Source organism: Marmota marmota, unplaced genomic scaffold (assembly GCF_001458135.2).
Source record: "Marmota marmota marmota unplaced genomic scaffold, marMar, whole genome shotgun sequence".
Lineage (NCBI taxonomy): Eukaryota > Metazoa > Chordata > Mammalia > Rodentia > Sciuridae > Marmota > Marmota marmota.
In genome coordinates, this window is record NW_026000020.1 from 8,874,269 (window position 1) to 8,891,583 (window position 17,315).

The following is a 17,315-nucleotide window of genomic DNA, read 5'->3' on the forward strand; positions in this document are numbered from 1 at the left end:
CCCCACCCCCCGCAAAAAAAAAGTAGCGTTCTGCATATTTCACATTTAGCAGCTGCAAGGAGGCAGTGAGTACAGGGCTGGAGTCGTGACCTGGTCCAAGGCGGTATCGTGACCTTGGAGAGCACTGTTGCTGTGAACCCCAGTGTCCAGCGTACAACGTGGAGACAAATGGTGGACAATACCCGCTGTCTGACCCTTGAGGTGTGTGCCATGACTGTGGTGGCACCTTGTACATGGTGACAGGATGTTTGCAGTCTGGGGACTGCCCCCCTTACCAGCTTCCTTCATCCCTCAGGGGTCCTGCCAGGGCTGGGGTGATTCCAGGAGGTCTTGGTTCCCTTTGTCTGTCTTCCCTGGTTTTTTTGTGACTTAACAGGACCCCAGAGAGTCAGACTGCACTCTCCCTCATTGTATAGGACAGATTAGCAGCGCAGAGAGGTCAGCTTTCTTGACCAAAGCCACAGCCGTGCGGGTTAAGCCAGGATGTTCTGATCAGTATTAATGGGCCCCACGAACAGCATGACTAAGTGTCCCTCAGGGCTGCCTAGAGCCTGGATAGGGCTCAGTGCTGGACCGGGGAGGGCCTGCTTCTGGCTGCTCTCCCTGCAGGGAGTGTCAGATTCATCAAGGCCATAGTCCCAAGGCCTGAGGGGCGTCCCTTCTGCTGGGAGGTGGGAGCTTTCTTTTCCTGGGTGAGCATTACTCCCTTGTAGACCTGAGTAGCCTTCCTTTGTGACTGCTCCCCAGTGGGCTGTTGAGCGGGGTGCAGCCATGCAGAGGTCTTTCTGCAGGCCTGCTCTCATTCTGTCCATCAGAATGGAAGGCCAGCCACACCTGTCATTTAAACTTCCCAGTAGCCACGTTAAGTACAAAGAACAGGTGCAGATTAATTAGTAATCTTTTTATTCAACTAACTAAATCCAAAATATTGGGCTGGGGGTGTAGTTCAGTGGTGGAACACTTGCCCAGCATGTGTGAGGCCCTGGGTTTGATTCCCAGCATTGTAAATCAAACAAACAAATCCAAAAAGTTGTCCTTTTTGACATGTTACTAATATAAAAAACATTGAGACTTTTAAAAAAATTCTGAGTGTTTAAAATCTGATGTGTATTTTATCTTTGTTGCACAACTTAACTCAGTCACTAAATTTTCATTGGAGACCCTTGATCTGCATTGAGGTTGCATAAGAATTTTATGATTGAAAAAGTAGATATACATACTAAAGTTGTTCCAATGGACATAGAAGTTTTTAGGAACTGAATTGAGCTCTAAAAAAACATTTTAATATTCATATATGTCTTGAGAAAATGGATTGATCTTATTTAGAACTGATTTGGCTTTGAGGAAAAAAGCATATCTTTTGCAAAACTAGGTCTATCCCAGTCTAGCAAATTCACCAACTTGCATCAGCTCAGTATTATCACACCGGATTTAAAGGGGGTATTGAATATAATGAAGAGTTTATCAATATCAACAAAGTTTTCTTCAATTTTCTGTTTTTGATTTTGAAGCCAGTTTTCTTTTATAATTTTTTAATATTTATTTTTTAGTTATAGGTGAACACAATAGCTTCATTTTATTTTTATGTGGCGCTGAGGATCGAACTCCGTGCCTCACACATGCCAGGCAAGCGCTCTACCTCTGAGCCACAACCCCAGCCTTGAAGCCAGTTTTTATAATACTATTATAATTGAAACCTGCATCTTGTCATGTAATAAAAACATGTAAAATCATTATTATTAACTTGTTCTATGAAGTTGGAACATGAATTATAATACCTGCATAGGGGGATCAAAGCCAGGTCTTTTCCCTGCCTTGGAACTATAATTGAACTTGTTCCTGTGTAGCATGGATATGGGTAATATAAATAATGCTGCCATTTTTAATCTTGGATTTTTGAACTAAATAATGACATGTTGATTGTATATAATGATTTGGCAAGCATTCCTTTTATATCAAGAATATTTGAATCAGAGATGTACAGTAAATCTTTGTAAAACTCTTTCATCTCAAACATCATCAAACAGAGAGTATTGGCAGAGAGCTTGGTATCATTAAATTCTTTGTCTTCTGTTTCTTTCAACAGTTCCATGAACTGGTGAATCATTGTAACATTTGCAAGTATATACTGAACCATTTCAACAACTGTATCCACAATACTTTTTATAGAGTTCTGCTTCAGAAAACTGAGAAAACAAATGTTTGCATCATACAGTAGCATGAAGTGAAAAAGGAAACAGTTGGATGCCTATAATCCTAGTGACTTGCTGCAGGAGGATTGAAAGTTTGAGGCCAGCCTCAACAACTTAGTAAAACCCTATTTCAAAATAAAAAATAAAGAGAAAAGGAGCAGGGTATGTGGCTCAGTGGGTAAGTGCCTCTGGGTTCAATCCCCAGTACCAAAAAAAAAAGCAATCTAGTTGTAAAATTCTTTGACTCTTTTTTTTTTTTTTAAATATTCGTTTTTTAGTTATAGGTGGACACAATTTCTTTATTTCACTTTTATGTGGTGGTGAGGTTTGAACCTGGTGCCTCACGTGTTCTAGGCGAGCACTCTACCACTGAGCCACAACCCCAGCCTTCTGTGGCTCTTTGACAGATGTAAAATATTCAAAAATACTTGCATCATCAGTTTGGTTTCTTTTTTTTCTCTTTAATGTAAGCATGCCCAAAGCATTAATTTAGCAGCATCTCACATCACAACTTACCTAAAGCTAAGAAAAATGCTTAATTTTTTTTTTTCAAATTTTGAGTCAGTCTTTGATATTATTTGTTAGAAAGAGCTGTGGCCAATTCTGGCTGACCTGAAGATATTTTACTTTCATAAAATATCTTTTAAAACTTTGCCTTAAAATAATTTCTTTCACCATATTTCTGTCTAAAGTGGTTTTCCTTTTGTGTTAGAATCCAGGCCATTTTATACTTGACTGAAGTTGTAAGCTCAGAGCCTCATGTTGTGTCCATCTACACCTAAAATATAATTAAATAAATATCTAAAAAAAAGTTTCAGGGACTGGGATGTATATAGCTCAGTAGAGACCTTATATATGTTCTTAATTTTTTTTTTTTTTTAATTGAAGCCAGGCACGGTGGCACATGTCTATAATCCTAACAGCTGGGGAGGCTGCGGCAGGAGGATCACAAGTTCAAAGCCAGCCTCAGTAACTTAGCAGGCCCTAAGCAACTCAGTGAGACCCCATCTCTAAATAAAGTATAAAAAGGGCTGGGGATGTGGCTCAGTGGGTAAGCACCCCTGGGTTCCATCCTTAGTACAAAAAAATTTTTTTTAATTGTTGAAAAAAAATTTTTTTGTTGCATTTTTATGACTTTTGCCACTAATATTCTATTTTGACTATTGAGAGAAAAATGTTCATCAAATTCATTATTTGTTTGCTGAAAATGTCTCCCTAGCAAAGCAAACTGCTTTTCACTTGACTGTGCAGTCGCCTGGTGTAGCCGCCATCCATTGTGAATTTGTCACACCTGCTTCCAGTCCTTTGTCTTCCCTGTCCTGGTCATTGTTCTGCCTTCGGGGTCCCTGCTCAGTTTTGCATCAGTAGAATGCTTTTGCTTTAAATTTAAAAATTAGTCCATACTTATTTTTAGTTAAACAAATAATAATTTTTATTTAGAAAAATAATTGCCCCTTAGTTACTGATTGTCCTTTGCACAGTAGCTCCTGCTGTCTGTGTCATTAGCACGTGGTCACGTCTCATCAGTGCACAGAAGAAAGTCACTTCAACTGAGTAGGTCCATTGTCCCTGAACAGAGCAGTGTTGTGTGTTTGTGTGATACTAGGAGTGACACACGGGCCCAACATGCACACAGCAGTGTAGTCAAGGGAAATGTCATCCTGCCACCTCAGCAAAATGCTGCTTAATGGAAAAATACTTTATGATGCATCCATTTTTAAATTAAAATTAAATGCAATTTTTAGTTCTGTTCCTGAGTCACGCCGCTCACATTTCAAATGCTCAGTGGCCGCATGTGGCTAGTGGCCACCCTACAGGACAGTGTAGGTTCAGACTTGAGTATTCGGTGAGTTTATGTATTTATTTTTATCATTTTTGTTCCTTTCGGTTCAAGTAACTTACAACTTCTGTTGCCTTTAACTTTAAAATTACTTTGTCTGTCTATTTATTTATTTATTTATTTATTTATTGTGTACCAGGGATTGAACTCAGGGGCACTCAGCCACTGAGCCATATCCCCAGCCCTATTCTGTATTTTATTTAGAGACAGGGTCTCACTGAGTTGCTTAGCACCTCACTTTTGCTGAGGCTGGCTTTGAACTTGCGATCCTCCTGCCTCAGCCTCCTGAGCTGCTGGGATTACAGGGGTGTACCACTGCACCCGGCTAGAATGACTTTGTTTTTAATGTTAATTTAACTGTTCTTTTCATTATTTCTGCTGTTTGCTCACAGGCCGGGTTTTGTAGGTGAATCATAATATAGGCTGAACAGGAGGTTGTTGTAGACAGAAGGAAGAGCAATTTAGGGAGGCCTCTGAGCCCTGGTTCCTGGGCTAGGGGAAGGCTGGGCAATTTAGGCTTGTGTCCTACCTGGTGCTGGCTACTTGCTGCTCTCGGGAGGGGACTCCTCTGTGACCCAGTTCCTCTTTTGTGAAGTGGATCCTGGTGCCTCTGACCTGGGAAGCTGGCAGTGGGAAGCTCTTGGTAAGACCCTGTGTCTGTTAAGGGCCTGGCCCAGGGCGGGCCTTTATCTTCTGTGGTGGTGTGTTATTTTGGGACTGAGGGGCATATTTCATTGTGTCCCCTGTCCTGTGCCCCATTAGAAGGATTCCTTCTTTATTCTGTCACTGAAGTGAGGCTGAGCTAAAAGCAGGAAATAAAGGACTTAAAAATAGTCTTTAGCTATTCAGAGTCCCAAGTAGAGACCGAGGCCAAGATAGTAATTTTACTAGTTGTTTGACTTTTCTTCTGTCCCCCACTTCATTTTTTGGTGTTGGTCTGGCTCAGTCCCAACCTGTTTGTTGAAAAGGTGTTTTATTCAGAGTTAGGTCAAGTTGGGTGTCCTTAGAAATCCCTTTACTGCTCAAGTTCTGGGCAGTAAGCCTCCTCCCCCATATTTGGGATTGAACCCAGGACTAGGCAGGTCCTCTGAGGCTGAGCTATAAACTCAGCCCTTTTTATTTTGTGTTTGACTAGTTGTCCACGCTGGATTTGGACTTTTTCTCCTCCTGCCTTAGCCTTCCGAGTACCTGGGCTTACAGGTGTGTGGCACTGCACCTGGCCGGCAGGAGGTCCTGTGGATGCACTGGGCACTCCTTTACTATTGCATGTAATAGGTGCAGCATGGTAGAGGTCTGTCCAGGGAGGTCGAGAGGAACCGGAGGGGTAAGGAGGAGACCAGGCCATGGCTTGACTCCTTGGAAACCCCTGAAGGGAACGCAGTGTCGTTTCTGAACAGGGTGACAGCGGGCACTAAGAAAGGAGCCTGACCCTCTGTCCTCTGCTAGGCTGATCAAGACAAGCCCAGAACTGGCTGAGTCCTGCACCTGGTTCCCCGAGTCCTATGTGATTTACCCAACTAATCTCAAGACCCCAGTTGCTCCAGCACAGAATGGAATCCAGCCACCCGTCAATAACTCCAGGACGGATGAGAGAGAGTTCTTCCTGGCTTCCTATAACAGAAAGAAAGAGGACGGGGAGGGCAACGTGTGGATTGCAAAGTCATCAGCAGGCGCCAAAGGTGAGTTGGCCTGGCCGTCCCCTCTGTTCCTCTGTGCTGGCACTTGAGATTCTAATGACGCACTCAGGTGGATGCCTAGTCAGATCTGAACTCGGGGCCCATGGACCGCGTCTTGTTTTAAATGCCTGTTTGTGTGGTAGTGCCTTCTAAATCCTCTCTCTGCTCCAGGACTTCCCTTGAAGCTCCTGATGCCGTGTCACCCTCTCCATCTCTAAGTGCTTGTCTGATACAGAACTCCTTGCGTCCTGCCCAGCTCCGCCCTCCCGGCCTGCCCCTCTTTTGTCCCGTCTTCTTGGTGTTTGTCCACTGTTCACTCTGGGGCTCTTGGGAGCCCCAGAGTCAGCTTCACCCTTGATATCTAAACCTAAAGTGTTAAGTCCTGCTAGTGCAACCTTCAGTTTGGACTCTGAATTAGGCTTCTTCTTGCCGTGTCCACTGCTCCCGCCCTAACTCAAAGCCGCCATCCTCCCAGTCTCTAATCACAGTGTCCATCCGCAGCCGGTTCCCCCAGACAGAGGGATGTTTCACAAACGTAAATCTGATCAGGTCACTTCCTGACTTACCAGCTGGCTTCCTAATGCAATCACAGTAATTCCAGGTCCCTGATGGCCGCCCACGCCACTGCACATGTCCCCCTATCTCTGATCTCACCTCCTTCTATTCTGGGCTTTGCTCACTGTGTTGTAGCCACAAAGACGGCCTCATGTCCCTCAGATGCTCTAAATTTGTCTCGGGGCCTGGATGTGCTGACGTGGATTATTTGGATTCTGAGCTCAGCTCTGTTGCCTTGCCAGAGAAGCCTCTTCCGTCTAAATAGCCTCTAGCCCATCACTTCCTGTCTCCCCATCCAGCTCTATATTACATGACCTGCCCGTCTCCCCCAGCATAGTACAAACGCCGTACCCACAGCTCTTGTTGGTCTTCGTCCCTCCTTGCATCACTCCGTAATGTGTGTTGAATGACTGCCTAGGAGGGCTGAGGTTTGTGATTTCAACTCAGGCTTAAAGTAGAGGCAGCTTCCAAGGCAGCAGGCACATCAGTGGCCTCTCTGTAAGTACTGTCATATACTCTTTTAAAAGCCATTCCATTTTGAACTTCCTATTCTTTGGAAGACCATCTGGCCCTTGGTACTCATTCCTGTTCCTGGTCCAGCCGACCTCCCCTTCCTTTCCACCCACCATGAGGCAGGCGGGCATCACCTGGAGTCTCGTGAATGGGGGAGAATTGGGCTTTTGCCTCCGTGGGTACCTCCCCCACTTCTCTGACCCCTTTGCACTCTCTTCTTGAGTACTGTCCCCAGTAAAGGGGGCACTTGGAAGGGGAAATGGTCATCCATGGTATTCCAGATTCCTCCTGTGGATTTGAACTTGGAGTTAGGATGGCCACTGGGAGGACCTCTGACGGTCCCTGGACCTTCTCTAAGACCAGACAGAGGGACACCATGCAGCAGGGAGAGGTAAAGAGGGGATAAAACGTCCGTCAGAGGACTTTTGCTGTGAGTTGAGGAGGTGAGTGGTGTGTGTTAGCTTTGTTTAGGAATCACAGGATGAACAGATGGTGTCTGTTCTTCTTAATACCCACCACGTGCTTGGTATCATGGCTCAGCCTTGAAACTGTGTCCAGCATCAAGCTGCTTCACATCCAGCCGCCCTCTGATCCAAGGTCACCTTCACATCTCTCCGGGAGTTCTGCTCCCTGTCCTCCTGTTCCTGGCCATTCTCCAACGTTTACATGGAACTTCCCAGCCAGAGAGACTATTAAAGCCCACCTCAGACGGTGTCTCGTCTGTGCCTGGCACTGTCTGCTCCGTGCCAGGACAGGAGCTGGCATCCAGCAAAGGTTCAGGATCTGCACCGAGTACGAGAGTGCTTGGACGTGCAGGAATAAGGAGGTGGACGAGGCACATGTGGTTTTTTGCCCTCAAGGACCCAAAGTCTAGTCAACAAGAAGGTTAGTGAGGCATCTATTTCCAGAAGTTGAAATAGGAATGGGTCAGGGGGGCAGGGACCATGACTATGAAGCTTCTCAAAGATCCCCCCACAAAAAAAGTCCCTTTAGAACTTTTCCACATATAGTGAATAAGGACAGGAATGAGTAAATGATATAAGAAATGAGAAGGCCAGGCACAGGTAGCACATGCCTATAATCCCTGTGGCTCTGGAGGCTGGGGCAGGAAGATCACAAATTCAAAATTTTAGCCTCAGCAGCTCAGTGAGACCCTGTCTCTAAATAAAATACAAAATAGGGCTGGGGATGGGGCTCAGTGATCGAGTGCCCCTGAGTTCAATCCCTGGTCCCCTGCCTCTGCCTCCCCCGCCAAAAAAAGAAATGCAGTAAATGCAGGTAACAAACCCATGGAAACATGCTACACCAGTATCCAAAAATTACTAAATAAATTTAAATTTTATGTACCATTTTACAGCTGCAAAATAAAAAAAACAAAGTGTTAGTGACACTGTTGCTGAAAGTTGGTAGTGAACTGCTCTGCTGGTGAGGATCCACAGCCCATTGAAAAAGCATGGAACCCCCTCAGGGCCATAAGGACTTCCTATAATTAGTCCCAGTCATCTCATTCTGAAAATCTACTCCAAGAAATATTTCATGGGCTGGGGTTGTGGCTCAGTGGTAGAGCACTTGCCTCTCACGTGTGAGACCCTGGATTCGATCTTAAGCACCACATGAAAATAAAGATATTGTGCCCATGTATAACTAAAAAAATATTCAAAAAAAGAGAAATATTTCATCTGCTGCAAAGACATTTACTACTCTGTTATCTGTAATACCAAAATAAATATTTTTTAGAAACAAACCCATTGTCTAAGTCTGTAAACAAGTGTGTGTGTGTGTGTTTTTTTTTTTTTTACTTTCGCACAATGGGATGTTTTAGAGCTATTAACATAAGTGTGAAGTTCACATAGAACAGTGGAAATACTGATAACATAAAGTGAAAAAGAATCTGCCATGAGTTCCCTGTGACTGACCAGGCTCTGTCCAGGTGCACAGGAAGGTGATATGAAAAAATAAAATTAATTAATTAGAATAAAATATGGTTAGCTTTTCCATTTTTTTGTTAAAAGTTATAAAACTTACAAAAATGTATCTACTGAACTCCTTCCCTTTCCCCCACTATTTTTTTTCTAATCTGCCAGCGTTAAGTATATTAGTTTTCAATAAGAAATAGTTTCCATAAGGAAATTGCACAAGGAAAACAAGGTTGGAGCAGATGGGAGGGAAGGGGGCTATCCTGTGCTGCAGGGCATCTGCAGGACGGTCAGGGAAGCGCATTGGGGTGCTCACTCTGGAGGAGGTTTGCTGGCAGGTCAGAGGACGGAGCGTGAAGCCTGAACTTGAGAACTGGTAGCTGGAACGAAACTGGAACCAGCAAGTCCGTGTGTGGTTCCTAAGAGAGGTGAGACAAAGTCACGGTTGGAAAAGAGAAGAAGGGCACTTTCCACGTTGCTTTGCAGTTTCCAAGAGCCCAACCAAATGGGGGGACTAGTGACAGAAATGGGCAGTCAAGAATGGGGTGCTCTGAGGAAAGATGGGTCACAGAATTAATGAACAAATGGCATTCGTGTGTACTGAAGGTATCAGATCCACATGGAGATGAGCTATAAATCCAAGGACTGGTGGGAGGGCCCTAGAGACCACGAGTGAGCTCAGCAATGTACAATATATGAGATCCACACACACAAAAAGACAATTGTGTGGAAACCGAAATTAAAACTGTATCATTTACAGTTACCTCAGAGAAAATGAGGTGCTTGGGTCTCAATTTGACAAAACATCTATAGGTTCTGAATGCTAAAAAAAAAAATTAGAAATTATGGAAGATGCCAAACAGCACCTAAAAAAATGAGCAGACGGAAAGTATGCGTATTTCCAGTTCACTTAAAGAGGACTCGTTGTACTATAGTTATACATCAGTCAATCCTTTTAAATTTCAGAGAAGGCAAAAAGCTTGGGCCACTATCTTGAAGGCTTGGATCCTGCAACTGAGTTGAGGAAGGCTCGCTGTAGTCCTGAAGATGCTTACAGGGCAGTTGAGTTGACTAGAATACTGTTAGAGTCTGTAAACAAGTCAGGATGACGCCTGGCAAAATGCCAGAGGGAGTGGTTTGTGAAGTAATGCCATCGAGCCATTAAGTGTGGAGATTTCTTATTGGTTGACTACTGTATCGAGTTTATGTTAATTAAGGTAAGCTGTGTGGAATGTATAAATACCTCTGCTGTCCTACAATAAACGGCTCCCTCTCCTGGGCTCCTACTCCTGCTGTATCAATCTACACAAGTTGCTCGTCACCCCCCCCCCCCCCGTTATTTTGCTGCAGCCGGACTGCGGCAGAATACCAGCCAATCCTCTACAGGTATCCCCACTGCCAAAACCATGAAGCCAATAGAAATTCTAGGTCTTATGCCGACATTAAGATTACTAGAGATGTGGTGCCTTATTCGATGGACTACTTTGCATGCACAGGAAATTTTGATAAGCAAAAATTCTTATTCCTGGAAAATTTGATATGTTAGGAATAGATTTACATAGTAAGATGTCAGCAGTTACCATTTTCTGTGTTGAAATATCTGAAAAATATCTTTGAATTTTTCCCACAGATGCCAGATTAAGATGAATAGACTGTTGTTGATAGTGGTGGTGGTGTGTGCATGCATGTGTTCCACAGTTGTACAAAGTCTCGAGCACTCCCTATTGTGTGGAAAGCACTCAATAAATATTTATGGAAAAAAAATGAGCAGATGGACTGTTCATGGATCTCAGAACTCCACATAGTAAAGATGTCTGCAGGGTTACTGTCACTCCACTGGGACATCAGCAAAATGGGCATAAAGCTGCTAAGATTCATAAGGAAGCACACAGGCCCTAGGATAGCATCAACAATCTTGTAAAAGAAGAATGACTAGAAGTCATCACTGTGACCAATGTCAAGTTGTGCTGCTGTGATGCTCAGTACCCTGGGGTGCTCAGTGCTGGGGGGTGGGTGCTCAGTGTCCTACGGCGTTGGCGAAGGAATAGAAATGCAATCAGTGGAGCAGGACAGAAAGCTCAGGAGTAAGCCAAGCACATATGCCCACCCGAGTTTTGACAAAGATCCCAAAGCCATTCAATAGAAGGAGAAGCTTTTCAACAAATGCAGCCAGATAAGGTGGATATCCATAGGCAAAAATAATCAACCCAAACTCACCTCGACAAACCTCACCGCTTGACTAACTTAATTAATATAAAAATAACTCAAAATGGATCATGGAATTAAATGTTAAATATTTTGGATGGAGAATAGCAGGTAGCACTTGGCAAATAATTCTTTTTTGGGGGTGGTTGGGGTGGGGGGAGGGGACTGGAGATTGAATCCAGAGGCCCTCAACCACTAAGCTACATCTCTAGCCCTTTTTTATATTTTATTTAGAGACAGGGTCTCTCTGAGTTGCATAGGGCCTCACTAAGTTGGTGAGGCTGACCTTGAACTCATGATCCTCCTGCCTCAGCCTCCTGAGCCACTGGGATGACAGGCGCACCACCATAGTGTGGAAAAAGTTCTTCAACTTGTTGCCATAGGTACAGTCCATAAAAACAAAAATTAAATAATTGAAACTCATCAAAATATCACTTTTGCTCTGTAAAATACATCTTTAAAAGGACAAAAAGACAAGGAACAGATGGAAGAAAGGATTTGTAACTCCTTTACATGACAGGGCACCCAGGTCTGGAAAATGTAAATGACTTTCAAAACCAGCAGCCAACTGCAGACACCCCATCTGATGAGAAGATGAGCAGGAGAACGTGGGGATACTTTTCACTGAAGAGGCTATGCAGGCAGAAGATAAGCAAAGGAAAAGATTTCTCCAGATGATTAACTATTAGGAAAATGTCACCTTATTCCTATTGAAGTGGCTAAAATAAGTGTTAATTATAGCGAATGGTGGCCAGTCTCTGGGACAGTTGGAGCACTCAACCTTGCTAGTTGGAATGTGAAGTGGCACAGCCCCTCTGGGTGGATAAAAAGAGCCAAAAAGCTTGGCAGTTTCTTATACAGTAAGCATTAGATCTGGGCACGGTGAGGAGCACCTGGAGCTCTGGCACTCGGCAAGCGTAGAAGGAGGATCACTTGAGCTCAGCAATTTGAGGCCAGCCTGGGTAACATAGCAACAACAACAACAACAGCAAAAAAAAAAAAAAGAAAATCCAAAACAAAACAAGCCTGAACCTGCAACTACCATGCCACCCAGTAATGGCACACTCCCGGCCCATGTCCTGGAGAGGTTCAAACTCAGGTTCCCACGACAGCCTGTGTGCGATTCTTCATCGCAGCTTTGTTTGAAGCTCAAACTAGAAATGATGCAGATGTCCTTCAACAGGTGAATGATTAAACAACAGGACAGTTGATACCACAGAAGTCTGCCCGGCAGCGACGGAACCGGGGAATGATGCCAAGTGGAGAAAGCTGGTCCTGCAGGAGCACATACTGGATGACTCTATTTGTATACCATTTTGTTTTAGCTGAACTAGGGACTGAACCTGGGATGCTCTACCACTGAGCCACACCTCCAGCCCTTTTTGTTTTTTATTTTGAGAAAAGGTATCACTAAGTTGCTGAGGCTGGCCTCAAACCCGAGACCTTACCTTCCCGAGTCCTTACCTTCCCGAGTCTCTGGGATTACAGGCGTGCACCACTGCTCCTGGCTAGTATGACATTTTGAAATGACAAAATTATAGAAATGGAGAACGGATTGGTGGTTACCAGGATGGGGATGGGTTGGGGGAGGGAAGAAGGTGTGGCCTTACGAAGACAGCACAAGGGATCTGTGCTGCAATGGCATTGTTGAGAATTGAAGATATTTACAAATCATGTCTGATAATGGACCTGTGTCTAGAGCACACACACACACATACACCTACACACATGTACCTCTTATAACTCAATGATACAAAGACAATTAACCCAACTGAAAAATAAAGAATTATATACATTTCTCCAAAGACAATGTACAAATTAGTTAATAAACATATAGGAACACGTTCAGCATGACTAGTTGCTAGGGAAATGCAAATTGAAACCTCATAAGATACCACTTCATAGGCACATACACACATACTCCAGGAGGGCTCTAATCAAGAAGACGGGTGATAACCAGCGTTGGTGAGAAGCTGAAGACATTGGCACCCTCAGACACTGCTGGTGGGAATGTGAGTGGTCCAGCCATTTTGGAAGAGTCTTGTACTCCCTCATAAAGTTAAACAGCTGCCGGGCGCAGTGGCACATGCTTGTAATCCCAGCAGCTCGGGAGGCTGAAGCAAGAAGATTGAGAGTTCAAAACTAGCCTCAGCAACTTAATGAGACCCTAAGCAATTGAGTGAGACCCTGTCTCTAATTAAAAAATAAAGAGGGCTGTAGATGTGGCTCAGTGGTTAAGTGCCCTTGGGTTCAATCCCCTGTACCAAAAAAAGAAAAATAATGGGTGAATATTATGATATGTTACATCTGAATTAAACTGTTCAAAAGGACATATTATATCACTTGTTTGATGTGTAGGAACAATTTAAGCGTATCCATTTTTTTATTGCTATGCCACAAGAACATCCCTACACATTTGCGTTTATGCCTCTACCTTTCTGATATTTCTGTAAGGTAGTGTTAGAAGTGAATTTATTGGTCATATGCGCTACAGTCTTTATGGTGGCCACTGACCTAGAGTGGGTGTCTGTAAAACTAAAATGTTACATTGGAACCTGCAGGATGGTGATGAGAACCTATGTGGCCCAAGAGTCAGTTGAGTAACGCCAGGTGCTCTCATGGGGACGGGGGAGAGGGAGGGGCCTGCAGGAGGGAAGGGAGGGAGGGGCCCCGTGAGCAGGCCAGCGAGAGCCTCCTTCTGTGGAGTCTGTCTCTGGCTCCAGGGAGCCCCTTGCCCTTGGCCTGAGCTGTGCTGGAGTGTGTCTTCTTCTCTGCCAGGTGAAGGCATCCTCATCTCCTCCGAGGCTTCCGAACTTCTGGATTTCATAGACAACCAGGGCCAAGTGCACGTGATCCAGAAGTACCTTGAGCACCCTCTGCTTCTCGAGCCGGGTCACCGCAAGTTCGACATTCGGTAATGCTTTGGGGTCCACATCTTGTTTTCCTCCACCTGGAGGGAAGGGGAGGGGGTCCAGGGTCTGGTGGGAGGTGGGACATGCAACATGAGGAGGTATTTTGTTGAGTGCACAAGAAGGGAACCGAGCGCTACTGAATTTTCTACTTTAGTATTTCTTCTTTCTAGGAAACGTCACTAAGGTGATGGGTTTTATTTTTTTTGAATACATTCTCTGTTAGGAAGGGGCTTGTGGGTGCAGAGAGGAGTATAAGTGCACGGGGCCTCCTGGTGGAGGAAGCTGAGAGAGGTACGTGGGACCCACAATCCAGACACAGTGCACTGTGACCCTGCCAAGCCGTTGATCCCCACTTCATTATTGGTGTCATGCTTTTTACGAATGTCATGCGCATACCTGCCTCAGGTTTCTGGATTCTCAGTTTCTGAGCAAGGGCCTGTCATGCAGGAAGAATTGATGTGGTGCTTTCTAGAGCCAAACGGCCTCTCCCCAGCTTGCCCTTGACCTTGCCCTCAGCTCTTGTCTCCCTGAGGCCTTCACAATGACTTGCTGCTTCTCAGACATCAGCCTGAGTTGGGTCAGCTTCCTGAGGAGCCCTGGTCCTCTGCAAACACTGAAGGGGTAAAGCGAGGCTTTATAGGGTATCCTCAAAATCCATCCAATCTTTGCAAAATGCTGTCTTTTTAATGGACTCAAGTCTCCACGGCATCATTTATGGTGATGACCCACCATTGTGGCTAACTCACAGTTTGCCTTGTATAACCCCAGAACTCACCTTGCTCCCATTTGCCCACTTCACACACCATAGAGAGAGAGCCGATGCCTACGGTGTTGCTCCAAATGCTGCGCGCACCTACAGCGTGAGAGGCTGAGCGGAACCTGGGTAACAGTGCTTGTGTTGATTGCAGAAGCTGGGTCTTGGTGGACCACGAGTATAACATCTACCTCTACCGGGAGGGTGTGCTCCGAACTGCGTCCGAGCCGTATCACGTTGACGACTTCCAAGACAAGACCTGCCACTTGACCAACCACTGCATTCAGAAGGAGTACTCCAAGAATTACGGCAAGTACGAGGAAGGGAACGAGATGTTCTTCGAGGAGTTCAACCAGTACCTGACGAGTGCTCTGAACATCACCTTGGAGAGCAGTATCTTACAACAGATCAAACATATCGTAAGGTAATGCCCCACGCCTTCTCAGTTTTTTCCCAGCAGCCTTGAGTGTTCATGCCGCTGAAGGAATCGTTCCACTTAGGTTGTCTAATTTATGGGCAAAAATCATTGGTGATGATAATTTTCATTTTAATACCTGTAGGACCTGTAACGATGTCCCTTTTTTCACTCCAGATATTGATCATTTATATTTCCTCTCTACTTGGAGGGATTGGCTAGAGGGTTAAACTTTTCAAGAAAATAGCTTTTGACTTTATGGATTTTTCTCTATTTCTTTGATCTATGCTTTTTCATTTTGGCTTCTCAGGGGGAATTAATTTCCTCTTATTTTGTTTCTTAAGGTGAATGTTTAGATCATTGAATGGAGAGATTTCTTTTCAAAAAAACAACCACCACCATTTGGTGCCTACGGTTTTCTTCCAGCTTCTGCATTAGCTGCATCCTACCGATGTTGTGTTCTTGTTCTATTATTTGTACTGAAATATTTTTAAATTTCCCCTGTGACTTCATCCTTGACTCACGTGGGACTTAAAAAATTTTGTCTTAATATCCCAATATTTGAGGATTTCCTAGTAATTCCATTATGGTCACAGGGACATACCTGAAATATGGTTTCATTTTTTAAAATTTTGTTGAGATTGGTTCTGTGGCCCAGAGTGTGGCCGGTCACAGTGCACTGAGAGGCGCGTGGTGCTGTCCCTGGGTGAGTTCCCCAGCGCCCGCCTGTCGGGTGGAGGCTGAGGATGTCGCCTGAGTCCCCGCTCCTTGCTGACTGCCCTGCCTGTCCCGATCCTCGTCGCAAGCAGGAGTGTTGGCGTCCTGGGCGAGGTCCTGGGTTGGCCGGTACCTTCTTTCAACTGTTCTGGGTTTTTTCATCTGTCTTGGGATCTGTTGTTAGGTGCACCTGTGTTTAGGACTGACCCTCTTTGAACTGGCCATTTGTCAGTGTGTAACTGTCTGTGTCTCCGGGGGTCCTTGTTTATTCTGATTTGGATCACGGCCTCCTGCTTTCTTCTGATTCATGTGTCCGTGGTGTGTTTCGTCCCACTCTTTTATTTTCTATATATGGTTGAGTTTTTAATCTTTTTTTTTTTTTTTTTGGTACCAAGGATTGAACTCAGGGGCACTTGGCCACTGAGCCCCATCCCCAGCTCTATGTTGTATTTTATTTTGAGACAGAGTCTCACTAAGTTGCTTAGTGCCTCGCTGTTGCCGAGGCTGGCTTTGAACTCGCCATCCTGCTGCCTCAGCCTCCCAAGACACTGGGAATACAGGCGTGCGCCACTGCACCTGGCTGCTTTTTTTTTTTTTTTAATCTTACTCTAATATGATACTCTTTTAATTAGTTGATACCTTTTAAACAATGTAATTATTGATTTGGTTGGGAGCACATCTGCCATCTTATCACCTATTGTCTGTTTGTCTTGTCTTTTTTTAACCTCTCCTTTTCCTGCTTTCTTTTGAATTATTTGTATGTTATTTTAAAATTTCATTTTAATTTTTCTGCTGAGTGTTTGGCTGTCTGTCTCCCTCTTCTGTACCAGGAGTTGAACCCAGGGATGCTTAACCACTGAGCCACATTCCCCTCTTTATTTTTTATTTAGAGACAGGGTCTTGCTGAGTTGCTGAGGCCGCCTTTGAACTTGTGATCCTTCTGCCTCAGCCTCCCGAGCCACTGGGATCTCAGGCGTGTGTCACCTTGCCTGGCTGGCTATCTCTCTTTGGTTTTTTGTTTTGTTTTGTCTTGTTTAGTGGCTGATCTAAGGATTAACTACATACCTAATATTTCACAGCCTTTCTAGAATCAGTAATTCACCACTTCAAATAAACTTCCAGTTTAGTAACTCTGCCCTCTATTGTGATTTTCACGTTTTTTACATCTGCTTTACTGAAATCTACTGTGCATGTTATTTGCTATCAACAGTTATATATGTATTTCCAGACGTGTTAGATTTTCAGGTTGAATTTTTATATAAGTGAAACTATATATAAATCCAGATAAGAGGAGGAAATATTCTTTTCTCTTTCCTCAGACTCTTCCCATTTCTTTTGCTCTTCCTTCAGTTCTGAATTCTTCTCTGACATAATTTTCCTTCAGACTTTTGAAGCAGTTTTGCTGGTGATAAATCCTAGTTTCCCATCATCTGAGAATGTGTTTATTTCAGCTTATTCCTGAAGGATATTTTTATGAGATTTACACAAACATAATGTGAAGCCAGAAGTACAAGCTGGGTGCAAGATGCACACAGACTGATCCCTTTTGAACGAGCTGAAGAGCATGCACTGAGCAGGCAGCCCTCCTGCATTATGTAGATGACTGTGCGGGTCTGGCAG

The 17,315-nt window shown here is 44.3% G+C and overlaps 1 protein-coding gene across 3 annotated transcripts in view; it reads left to right on the top strand.

Annotated features, from left to right (window-relative positions):
- The window catches only part of Ttl (tubulin tyrosine ligase), a 34,338-nt gene that overhangs the window by 4,672 nt on the left and 12,351 nt on the right, over positions 1-17,315 (top strand). For 2 of the 3 annotated variants that reach the window (XM_015499764.2, XM_048810381.1), the window contains exons 3-5: positions 5,479-5,711; positions 13,676-13,811; positions 14,718-14,987. In XM_015499764.2, coding sequence (XP_015355250.1) covers positions 5,479-5,711; positions 13,676-13,811; positions 14,718-14,987 — 639 coding nt within the window. Of the gene's footprint in view, positions 1-2,086; positions 2,371-5,478; positions 5,712-13,675; positions 13,812-14,717; positions 14,988-17,315 lie in introns of all 3 variants that reach the window. The other variant, XM_048810382.1, reaches the window with a different exon arrangement.